At 46.7% G+C, this 13,130-nt stretch overlaps 1 protein-coding gene across 1 annotated transcript in view; it reads right to left on the reverse strand.

The window, feature by feature from the left end:
• LOC126202900 (serine/arginine-rich splicing factor 1A) overlaps positions 1 to 13,130 on the reverse strand; it is a 101,491-nt gene that overhangs the window by 13,151 nt on the left and 75,210 nt on the right. The window contains exon 3 of the mRNA XM_049936977.1: positions 1,703 to 1,875. Within this exon, the coding sequence (XP_049792934.1) occupies positions 1,703 to 1,875 (173 nt within the window). The remainder of the gene's footprint in view (positions 1 to 1,702; positions 1,876 to 13,130) is intronic.

The raw sequence follows: 13,130 nt of genomic DNA on the forward strand, positions 1-13,130 counted from the left end.
AGCAAATTATGAGAGTGAAATGTTCACAATAAATGTTACTGATAAGAAGCAATAAAAGCTTTTGAAATGTGGTGTAACACAAGAATTCTGAACATTAGATGGATTGAACCGATAATCGATGACTAGTTACTGAACCTGTTGATGGTACAACTTGACTAAAAATGAGAGAGATTTATGTCACATCCTGAGGAATCAAGAAATAATTAACTTTGTAATTTAGGGAACAACACGATGAAAAGATAAAGGTAAAAATGGTTAAAGAAAACATAAGACTGTAATACAGTACTCTGCTTCAAATGGGCGTAGGTCGGAATAGTTCTGATGCTACAAAAAGTGCCGAGACCTGCAGCAAAACCCAACTTCGCATAGAAAACTATAATGTATCACATTTTCTTGATTGATGAGTGATCTTGATAATGTAGACTCTTGGAAATCTATGGTTTAGTTACATTTACAAAAACATGTATGTATCATCTTTAACAATGCCACCATTCTACAGTGTGTTTAAATATACACTCAATAGTAAGAAAGAGTAAGATTCAGCAAACAATACAACTATGGGCTGCTGCTTCATCTTCTTTTAGATATACAATTATATCCCTTCGGACAGCAAACTACATCAGTTCCAGTACCACCAACAAATTTTGATGCCACTTGACAATGAAACTTTAGTTATTTTTTTATGAAACAAAGTCTGTAACTACTTTATTTAAGTGTATTGGCAGTAACAGCCAAATTAGGCAATCTTCAGATATAATACTAAAACACTGGACAACAGTCACTACCACTGGCATCAGTCCGAGCATATCATCCAGTATTTTTGTTTCTGATTTGAAGATGACCTAGCTTACCTGAAATCAGTAACTACCTTTACATAAAAAAATTGATCTACACTGTTTTGTTCATAATATTACAGAAGGAGGTCGCTGTTATCTCCTGCGATGTGATGCTGCATTTCTATAAATTTCTAAATTTCTATGTCTTAACTTAAGACTTCCTCCCCTTGCCCAGTACTATTGCTCTTGACTTCACTGACACATCTGCTATCTGCTATTGTCCTTCCTAAAATCTGTATCTTGGCAGCCAGCACCTACATTGTTTGCTATCTTTCTCTGTTGCTTCTTCCACCTCATCTCATGGAATATAAAATTTCTGTACACACTTTCCTTGGGATACCATCTTCTGCCAGCCACAACCATGCCAATTCCTGCTATTCGATAAATTTACCACTACCTTTTCCTAAAGCAATAATACTGCTCCAAATTTGTTTTTTTCTTTAGAAACCATATATTTCTATTGTCTGTCTTCAGGCAATTGTCAAATTACATCTTTATGTTTGAAAGTAGATTCAATTTCCAATGAACAATAATACATAAAAAGAAAGTTGAAAGCCAAGTTCATGCTACTTGATATGTACATGACCAAAGGAAATTACAGCTTTCATCTCTAAAGGGATGTAAGTAACAATGAACCCACATGAAATGAAATTAGGGATTATTCATTTGTCTTCATTACACTTGCCTGAATATCTTTGAAACAAAAAGTATCTGAACATTAACAACAACTACTTAATGATACTTACTGTCTATCCCAGCGGTACTTTCAACAACATGACAGTATAATACAGCACACAGAGAAGTAATATAACACAACTTTGTCTCATTTTGGCAATGATTACATCTTTTACTGAAATACAACGTACCTCATGTGAACGAAACCTTGAGTCGTCTAGTTTTTTTACAGCATACTTCATATCTTCGAACCGAAGAAACTCAACAACACCAGTTCCATCCTTAAAAACATCCGCAAAACAAACATCACCAGCTTCTCGCATGTGGTCCTTTAGGTCCTGCCAACTACCTGAAGGTGGTAAACCTGAAAGTTGAAGAATACACTCAGAAGTGGTTGCGGATGGAATGCAATACCAGTTACTTATGTAAAAATGCAAATCATCAAAGTAAAGATGTCCTGCATTGTCAATGTACTTGGACATTGTTAGACCATCATTGCTGCAAGACTCAGACCTCTCAACAAACCTTCTCCCTCTCCCATCCGTAAGTGGCATTCACTTCTACTCACAGGTAAAATGAACCTCGGTCATTCAAATTGGTAGGAGGTACAGACTCGTCAAAAATTCCTATAGGAGCATATAAAAGAGCCGTGGATTTCATGCAATGTCGAAATTAAAATTATCACGTATCTTGATAACATTTTTTACTGATCTTATACTCACCACTTGCTTCCGCCCCTGCCCCATTCACAAAAAAAGTGTGCTTTGGTCAGTACGTGAATGTAGTCATAAATCACAGAGTGACAATGAAGGGCAGTTTTTAGCCACGACAAAATTTTTTTGGTTGACAAAGGCAGGTGATCCACTGATATTCAATGCATTTTTCTTGTGATGTGCATATATAACCACTATAGAGTTCACCTCATGGACAGAAAAATGGTCACTCAAGTTTGTGTCAGAGAGAATGGATCACTCAAAACAACAGACAAGCTGGGCAGTACAGAATGATAGGTCTAAATGGGAAAAGTGCGTGTGGAGTACGAAAGGGACATGGGTGCTCCTGTGTTAAGGCAGAAGAAGTCAAGTTGATTGAGAAGGTCAGCCAACAGGGCACCTCTGGACACGGTCTGGGAGAAACCCCAATGGGATGGTGCACATTACTGTCACTGAGCAGCAGAAAGGAGTGAGATAGCTGCCCAATAAGCTGGAGAAAGTCTGCCCTGGTGAAGTCAAATGACAGATGGATGTAAATGGTACAAAGGGAGAAGGTCAAGTGAGGAAGGAAAAGGCGAACTGCAGCAGCTTGAAGGCAGCTAGTCACCGATTTTTTATTATTATTATTTATTTATTTATTTATCTTTTTTTTGGGTGGGTTTAAGGGCGCTCAACTACTGAGGTCATTAGCGCCCAGTCACAATTGATAGAGCACATAGAATCTAGTAAAACTCGAGGGGAGGGGGGGCACCAGAAAGTTCTTACAAAGATGCAGATAAAATAAGTGAAGGAGTTAGATGTCTTTGGACAAGCCAGTCAAAGGAATGAAACGAAGAACACGAGCAGCTGCTCGAGCGTCATCAGCTAAAATATCCTGTAAAGTAAATGGCAGGGACAGGACAACACGAGATTGACTAAAACGGGGACACGACAATAAAACATGGCGCACTGTTAATGCATGACCACAAGGGCACTGCGGAGCTGGGTCACCGGAGAGCAGGTAGCGGTGGCTAAACCGGCAATGCCCAATCCGCAACCTGGTCAGAAGGACCTCTTCCCGCCGAGATGGTCGGGAGGAGGTTGTCCAAGCAGTTGGGAACGGTTTTACTGCCTGGAGCTTGTTTCCTTGAAGTGATGACCAAGTATCCCACCACAAAGACACAAGCCTCTTACAAACAACCCCACTAATGTCAGATGACGGGACACAATGGGAGGCTGGCCGAGGCAGGAGGACTGCAGCCTTGGCTGCAGCATCAGCAGCCTCATTCCCAGGCACTCCTACATGGCCGGGAACCCACAGAAAGCTGGCAGGAGAGCCATCAGCAGCAGAAGATTGGAGGGACTGCTGGATCCGTTGCACCAAGGGATGGACCAGATATGGAGCTCCAAGGCTCTGAAGAGCACTGAGTGAATCAGAGCAGAGTACATACGATGAATGGCGGTGGCAGCGGGCATACTGAATGGCCTGATGGAGAGCAAAAAGCTCGGCCGTAAAGCTGGAACACTGGTCGAGGAGCCAATATTTAAAGGTGCCGGCCCCGACGACAAAGGCACAGCCGACACCATTGTCAGTTTTGGAGCCATCAGTGTAAATAAAGGTGTGACTGGCAAGTCGCGCACAAAGTTCGACAAACCGTGAGCAATACACTGCAGCTGGAGTACCCTCCTTTGGGAGCGAGCTGAGGTCGAGATAAATACGAACCGGAGCCTGGAGCCACGATGGTGTCGGGCTCTCACCCTCTCTGAAGGTGGTAGGGAGGGCAAAATCCAATTGTCGAAGCAGGCGACGAAAGCGGACTCCAGGGGGCAGCAGGGCAGACACATACAACCCATACTGACGGTAGAGAGAATCGGCGAAGAAGGAATGATAAGAGGGTGGTCAGGCATTGACAACAGCCGGCAGGCATACCAACAAAGCAGTATGTCGCGCCGGTAGGTCAATGGTAATTCGGCAGCTTCAGCATAAAGACTCTCGATGGGACTAGTGTAGAACTCCGGTCGCAAGACGTAACCCCCAATGGTGGATGGAGTTGAGACGGCGTAAGAGGGATGGCCGAGCAGACGAGGCTCCCATAATCCAGCTTTGATCGGACTATGGACCGATACAAGCGAAGCAGGACAGTGCGAGCCGCTCCCCAAGATGAACCACTAAGAACTCTGAGGACGTTAAGGGAACGTGTACAACAGGCAGCCAAATAAGAGACGTGCGGAGACCAACAAAGTTTCCTGTCCAGTGTGAGCCCTAGAAACTTAGTTGTTTCCACGAATGGGAGAATGGGACCGAGATGTAAGGATGGCGGAAGGAACGCTTTATATCGCCACAAGTTGATGCAAACCGTCTTCTCTTCAGAGAACCGGAAGCCATTTGCCACACTCCATGAGTATAGGCTGTCTAGACAATGCTGAAGGCAGCACTCCAGGAGGCATGTTCTCTGGGCACTGCAGTAGATCGTGAAGTCATCGACAAAAAGAGCGCCTGAGACATTAGGTGGAATGCAATCCATAATTGGATTGATCGCTATGGCAAAAAGGGTTACACTCAAGACGGAGCCCTGAGGCACTCCGTTCTCCTGGAGGAAGACATCTGACAATACGGAACCCACATGTACCCTAAACTTTTGATCTGTTAAAGAGGAATCAATAAAAAGGGGCAGGCGACCACGTAGACCCCACCTGTGCATAGTGCGGAGGATACCTCCTCTCCAACAGGTAACATAAGCCTTCTCCAAATCGAAGAACACGGCAACCGTTTGGCGCTTTCGCAAAAAGTTGTTCATGATGAATGTCGACAAGGTCACAAGGTGGTCAACAGTGGAGCGGCGGCGACGAAAGCCGCATTGAACATTGGTAAGTAGCCGTCGAGATTCAAGAATCCAAACTAACCGAGCGTTAACCATGTGCTTCATCACCTTACAGACACAGCTTATAAGAGAAATGGGGCGGTAACTAGAAGGAAGGTGTCTATCCTTCCCGGGTTTGGGTATAGGAACGACGACAGCGTCACGCCAACGCATGGGGACTTGACCTTCGGTCCAGATGCGATTGTAGGTATGAAGAAGGAAGCTTTTACCTGCCGGAGAAAGGTGGGCCAGCATCTGAACGTGAATGGCATCTGGCCCCGGAGCAGAGGACCGGGACAGTGCAAGTGCACGTTCGAGTTCCCGCATAGTAAAGGGGGCATTATAATTTTCCAGATTCAGCGAGTGGAAGGAAGGTCGCCGAGCCTCTTCTGCCTCTTTCCTGGGAAGGAAGGCAGGGTGGTAAGGGGCGGAGCTTGAAACCTCCGCGAAAAACCGGCCGAAGGCGTTGGAGACATCCACAGCATCAACAAGGACCTCATTACCTGAAGTCAGGCCAGGTACCGAGGAGTGGGCCTTAATGCCCGACAGCCGGCGCAGGACATCCCAGACGACAGAAGAGGAGGGAGTAAAACTGTTAAAGGAGCTGGTGAAAGAGGCCCAACAAGCTTTTTTGCTGTCTTTGATGACTCTACGGCATTGCGCTCCGAGTCGTTTGTATACAATACAACGTAGGATGACGGCGAAAGGTGCGTAAAGCATGTCGTCGAGCACGGATAGCGTCTCTACAAGCCTCATTCCACCAGGGGACGGAAACGCGACGTGAAGAAGAGGTAGTACGAGGAATGGAACGTTCGGCAGCATTGATGATAACAGCCGTGAGGCATTCGACCTGACTGTCACAACTGAGAAAATCGTGGTCCGGAAGGGTCGCCAGGGAGGAGTAACGTCCCCAGTCAGCTTTCGGTATGTTCCAGCTCGAAGGACGTGGGGATGGGGTGTGGTGCAGGAGACGAACGACACAGGGGAAGTGGTCGCTCGAATAGGTGTCAGAAAGGACATACCACTCGAACCGACAGGCAAGAGTGGTAGAACAGATCGAGAGGTCCAAGTGGGAGTAGGTATGAGTAGAGTCCGAGAGGAAAGTCGGGGCGCCAGTATTGAGGCAGACAAGATTGAGATGGTTGAAGACATCCGCCAAGAGGGAGCCTCTCTGACAGGATGCAGGAGAGCCCCAAATGGGATGATGGGCATTGAAGTCGCCAAACAATAAAGACGGCGGAGGAAGCTGAACAATCAGATGCATCATGTCAGCCCAACTAACTGTGGATGACGATGGAGTGTAGACGGTACAAACAGAAAAAGTAAAGGCAGAAAGAGTAATACGGACAGCTATTGCTTGGAGTGGGGTGGTCAATGGGAGGGGATGGTAATAGACATCATCCCAAACGAGCCACATGACCCCACCATGAGCTGGAATACTGTCCACAGGGGGGAGGTCAGACCGCTCTGAGGTATAGTGGGTAAAAGCAATACGGTCAGTTGGGCGCAACTTGGTTTCCTGGAGACCAAGGACGAGCGGACAGTGCAGGCGGAGGAGCAGTTGTAATTCCTCCCGATTAGATCGAATTCCTCTTATGTTCCAATGTAACAAAGCCATCACTAGTCTGAAGAAAGCGGGAACAAAACGGGTGAAGAGCTGGTCACCTTGACGGCCACGGAGGGCCAGGTTTTGAGGGAACAACGCTACAACCGGTGGGAGGCGGATCCTGTTCCATCGAGTCGTCGCCAGCTGCGGCCGCTTTCCCGGGTTGCGTAGGAGGGGCAGCATCATTCGCCGACGAGAGGCCAGCTGAGCGCCTGGCAGCAGAGCGTCCCAGCGAAACTGAGGACGGCCGGGAGAAGCGACTCACGGATGGAGCGGCAGACGAAACGCGCCGGGGTGGAGAGGGGGATAAAGATTTCTTCTTGGAGGCCTTCTTGGAAGTCCGATGAGGCACGGGGATGGTGGGCTGGACCCGAAGAAGGTACTCACGCGCGGGTCCGTTTTGGAACGCCGGACCTCGGAAGCCAGGGTCCGGAACGTTTCCCTGATGGATCCTCTTCTCAGGCGGCGGAGGGGGAGAAGGAGGAGGAAGGGTGGCCCCTGGGGCAGGGGCCGCGAGGGAGGAGGATTTGGAAGGGAGGGATTTGGGAGGCGGAGGCATAGACCCCGGATGGGGTGAGGAGGTGGAGGGGGGACAGGATAGGGGTGAGGATACTATGGAAGGAGTGGACACGACTGAGGAAAACGAAGTTGTCAACGTCACGGGATGGAGGCGGTCATACTTCTTCCTGGCCTCAGAATAAGAGAGGCGATCCAAAGTTTTTAATTCTTGAATCTTCTTCTCCATCTGATACGCGGGGCAGTCTAAAGATCTAGGCGAGTGGATGCCCGGACAATTGACGCACCGAGGTGGTGGGGTGCATGTATGTTCCTCACGAAGAGGACGTCCACAATCGCCACAAAGGGGCTCAGCCTCACACCGTGACGACATGTGCCCAAAGCGCAAACACCGAAAGCAGCGCATAGGAGGTGGGACGTAAGGTCGCACGTCGCACCGGTAGCACATCACCTTTACCTTCTCCGGGAGAACGTCCCCCTCGAAGGGGAGGATAAAGGCCCCGGTGTCGATGCGACGGTCTTTGGGGCCGCGCTGGACTCGCCGGACGAAATGCACGCCTCGGCGCTCCAGGTTGGCCCTGAGCACCTCATCAGATTGCAGCAGGATGTCCCGATGAAAAATAGCCCCCTGCGTCTTATTCAGTGCCAGATGCGGGACAATGGACACTGGGATGTCCCCTTGTCGGTCGCACGTCTGGAGCGCCGCCGACTGATTGGCGGAGGTGGTCTTTATAAGAACGGACCCCGAACGCATTTTACTGAGAGCCTCGATTTCCCCGAAGATGTCCTCGATGTGCTGGACAAAGAACATGGGCTTGGAGGTGGCGAACGTCGCCCCATCGGTCTGAGAACAGACTAAATAGCGGGGGAAGTGCTTCGCCCCAAGCCGGCGGGCCTGTCCTTCCTCCCAGGGAGTGGCCAAGGGGGAAAGGGCAGGCAGGAGAACCAGAACCAGAGACAGTACCTTTCTTTTTAAAAGACTCTGCCGCAGAGCGACCCGATACATGTTGACGTTTCATCTGCGAAACGTCCGCCCCGATACCACCCACTCCGACCAGGGGCTCTCCCCATGGGCGCCACCCAGCCTCAGCAAGGGCCACCTGGCAGGATGAGCGTTGCCGGGAGTCCTGATGCCCCAAGGAGACGGGCATCTACTCCTTGGCCGACGTGGGGAGGGTGCAGCTCAGGTATCGGCAGTACAATCCCTGTGTTGTCAGGGGGCTACAACCTAGAGGGTACATGACGACCCCACCACAACGGGCTGGCTAAAGTGCTGGATTTTGGGTGCCATGGAAAGTCCATCATGATCGTAGGTGCAGATGGGGACGCACTATGGACGTAACTTGTGGAACCCATCAGGCGTTTAGGCCCAATTTGAGGAATAGTGGGTGTGGTTACAACGCCGTTACAATGCTGAGTGCCAAGGTCTTAGTGCACTGAGGACCAGTGAGACACCACATAAGGCGTCCTTCCCCAAAAGGCTCGTACTTCTGTAGAATTTTGAAAAATGGAGGTCAAACCCCAAGGGGGACCATCACATGGAAGGCCGAAACGGTTGAAACTCCTTTTAGTCGCCTCTTACGACAGGCAGGAATACCTCGGGCCTATTCTTACCCCAGACCCGCAGGGGGAGCTAGTCATGGAGATGGGTTGACTATGAACACCATCCCATATGAACAGCATGGCTCCCTATTAAATGGAATACCGTACTCAGGGAATGAAGGTAAAAATAGACCGGGAAGAAATGCAAGAGCTCAAAGTGGTCACGAGGGCGCAATTTTCTTTCGCGAACGCAGAGAAAAAGTGGACACTGCAATTTTAAGAGCAGCCATAAACCCTCTTTGTTAAATCAAAGACCGTGGACATTCCTCTCAGGGGCCACCAAGTGCCAGCCTTCGAAGACTCACTACTACAGGGCACAGAGGCAGGAGGATCCTGCTCCATGATGTCTACAGAAGCATCAGCATTTTCCTTTTGTCGGCATGCGGAGTCCAGGACCGGAAAACGGCAAGGTGAGAGTATCACACAGCGACACCATTGAAGAGGATCTCTTGAGTCAGCCCTCTTCCCTTTATTGGACTTCTTGGAGCCTTTCCAGTTGGCAGAGGAATATTCAGATGTTTGTTGTCTAGAGGGATACCGGAAGTCTTCACAGGATTGTTCCTTCAGTCCTTTCCGGTCGGCCAGTTCTATAGGTGGTGACTTTGTCCCATGAGGCAGAAGTTTGGTTGCTGTTGCACCGCTGGAGGAGGAGAAGCGGATTCTACTATGATGCTGGGCGATTTTACAACCGCAGTGCTAAATTTGAGGTCACATGGCTGCGAGGCCATGTCCTTCATGGAACAAGTTGTAGCGAGAACAGGACTGTAAGAGTCAGATGGTAGAATGCAGGGTTACCAGCTAGCCAACAACTTGCCAACAACCGGACAAGTCACTTTTACCTTCATCCGATCTCCTGCACAGTCCACTCATCAAGATACACGGGACAATTGCAGGAGGAAGTGGTTTGGTCAACACTGCAATTGATGATGTGGGGGGGAGGTGGTGGACAATCGCCCTCGTGAGCATCCCTACCACAGGTTACACATTTGGCCAGGTGTCGACAGAACTCTCGAGTGCGGTTGTAATGATGACACTAGTACCAGAGCATTGTGTTTGGAATATGCAGTCTGACTGGGATAACTCCATAACCTGCTTTGATCTCTGATGGAAGAACCACTTTATCAAAGGTGAGAAGAGTATGCGGACACTAAAAGAGACACTACTTTTTCATCACTCGATGGATGGTAATGACACCCTGATCAGAGAGGTACATTTGGATTTCTGTCTCAGTCAGACCATCGAGCAGCCTAGTGTAAATAACACCATGGGAAGAATTCAAAGTTCTATGGGCCTCGACACAAAGAGGGTAGCCGTGGAGAAGCGAGGCAACAAGCAGTGTTTGTTCTTGAGAATCTGAAGTAGTTTCCAAAAGCCAAGTGCCATTCTGTGAAGAAGAGCAGGGTTTCACAGTGCCAGCAATTGCATCGACGCCTTTCTGAATAATAAACCGATTTACCGTGGTGAAGGACTGACCATCTTCAATACGTGAGACCACGAGGAACCGTGGTGCAGCGGGAAGGGTCTTTGAATCATTAGCCTCATTACATTTACATTTCATAGACATTGATTGTAAAGATGATTTACTCATTGCGAGAAAATCCCATGATTGCCAGCATCTCCAATGGTGCGCTCCTCCCAACTGGGGGCCTCCTTCACAAGGGGGCGCACCCGCCTTAGGTGACTGTTCACACCTCAGGTCACACCTCCTGAACACATGACAGGGGGACCAATCGGCGGTGTGGGAAGGTAGCAGCTCAGACAATCACCCCTCCCTTGGCCTGCCTGTACCAGGGGGTACGTGCGAACCCTACCTGTCGACCCGGGGCTGGAAATTACGTTACCCAGTCACCTGTTACTTGTCTCACACACACAGACCGGCTTTCAGGAGCACATAGGGAGGAAGAAGAAAAAGAGGAACCTCAAGCTCCAAAGCGGAGGAACGATAGGAGAAGGTGAATGAAGAAAGAAAAAAGGAATGAAAAACATTGGAGAGTATTCTGATAGGGACTACCGAAAATGCAGGATACATTTCCAAAAACAGCCCAGACAAATTCCCCAAGGGACAGAAAAAAGAACAGCAAGAGGATTGACAGACTGCAGGGAAAAGATGCTGCAAAGGCTGGCACCCAGTGGTAGCCAAGCACGAACCTGCCAAAGAGCGGTGAGCCCCCTGGAGGTGATTCAAAATGTGTGATAACGAATCAAAACACGGTATATTGGAAGAATATTGGCAAGTGGGAGACAATGTTGCCAAAGACCAGGCTGCAGAATTTTGTGTTTTAAAATGAACAGAAAGACTTATTTGAAACTGAATTTGCAGATGATAGTGTTTAAAGGTCAGATATAAACATGACTTTGCATGAAAGGGATGATAGCCAAATTTTTGATGAAAAAGTAAGGGTGTCGTTTACACTATACAGTAATGGGGGTGAAAAAGATGAAGGCAGTTTTGGAGTGAGTAAGAGACAGTTAAGGCTGAAAAGGCATATGCCGTGAAAGTCAAGAAATACAATGGATTATGGTAGATTGGGATGTTAATGTACTTTCATGCAGCTTATGAGAGCACAAGCAATACGAAAAATTACACATTACAATATAATATGGGTAATATAAAAATATGATACATACAAAAGATGATATTAGCAATTTAAAGGATGAAAATGGAAATCCGTGTAGTCAACTCAAGTCTCTCAAGACAGATAAAAAATTTGAAGCTGTAGCAAAAGATTGTGATGAAAAAATTAGTAGAGTAGTTCATGATACCGAGGAAAAATTGAAAATAATTAGTAGTAATTGTGCAGTGGAGAGGAAGAAACTTTGTTACGACTGGTAAGAGCGTAGAGACTGCTGAGAGGCAATGTAAAATATTTGTTCAGTCAGCTAGGAAATTTTTTGCTGACAATGGCACTAAACTTTAAAATTGTTCAGATTATGAATGAAAGAGTATACATTAGAAACAGAGGAAGAAACCAAGTTTGCCACAGTTTTTTTAGGTGGCAATCACAGTTGTAAACCCAAGTAATGCGATTGCTGTTCAGAGTGAAGAAGAGGAGATGGGTGCCAAAACACTTCAGTGAGTGATCAGTTTTTAAGAGCACATAAGCGTTTTGCTTTATGATCGAATAGTGGAGACCGGGATTAGTTGGTTAACCAAGTATTTGAAGGCAGTGAAAGTGACAGCAGTTCTGATTCTGATAGTAGTGTCAGTAGTGATCGATAAAGCAGTGATGAGGAAGAGGTATTTGAATTTATTTTTGATGATGATATTAATGTGTTAAGTAAAGAGAGAATAAATGAGCGAGTGTTAATGAAGAGTTGGGGCTTAATGGAAGTGGTAGAGAGGAGGAGGAGGAGGAGGATCATGCTATCTGTCACTTACCAGTGACGGAAAATTACTTTGGCAGACAGGATGAAGTTTTTCTTGGGAGAGGATTGACGAGGATTTGTTGTATGAAGAAGAAGATAACATGGTAAGTACAAAGGAGTTGTGGCACCCTCTAACAGCAGCAAATGTACAAGATACACCCAAGTGTTTACTGGACATTGGTAGTGATTTAAATGGTATTTCACAAGCATACAAAAGATTTAGTATTGCTGCATGTCTCAGGAATAAGGATCATAGGTGCTACCAGTAAGCTGCCAAGAGTGTTAAACAAGAATTACTGTTTACTGATGTGTGGGTGACAGACTTTGAAAAAACAATGGAGAGTGCTTCGAATCAAGAATACGACAGGGAAAGTAGAGGATCAAATGCCTTGTATTGAATTCATTATACGGTGACAATGTTTCCGTGAGCTAGCTGTCTCATCATTCCTGTTTCCTGAGACACTCAATCTCTTCTACTATCCTGTCTGTAGCTTCTCAGTGGAACAGTCATGTTCTTCGACTTTTGTGTGATCCTTTGTACAGTAGCACATTTCAGTAAAGCTCTTTCAGTGTCATTAATTTATGTTGGATTAATTATTTTAAGTAATGGAGTTGTGTAACAGGAAGGCAGTAAAGATAATATACAAGGCATCTACAGTAATTGGTAAAATTGATGGGATGCTGTATTTATTTTCGTTTTAAAACTGATCATGAGAATTATTTTGTTCAATCACTAGGAAATTTCTGTCAGCCAAAAGGTAAGGTGAATGGAATATGAAGGGTGTTAGGATACGTGAAAACTGTGCAAGTACTTACAAGTCATATTTAAGATGTAAAGTAATGAACTCATGTGTGGATTCATTAATAATTGATGCAGAAGCTGAAGTAACAGAGAAAACATGGTTTGGTATTATTTGAGGTAACATAAAAAAAAGTTTGGTCTCAAGGCAATTAGTATTGGAGATAAATGTGTGAA

Source organism: Schistocerca nitens, chromosome 9 (genome assembly GCF_023898315.1).
Source record: "Schistocerca nitens isolate TAMUIC-IGC-003100 chromosome 9, iqSchNite1.1, whole genome shotgun sequence".
Taxonomy (NCBI): domain Eukaryota; kingdom Metazoa; phylum Arthropoda; class Insecta; order Orthoptera; family Acrididae; genus Schistocerca; species Schistocerca nitens.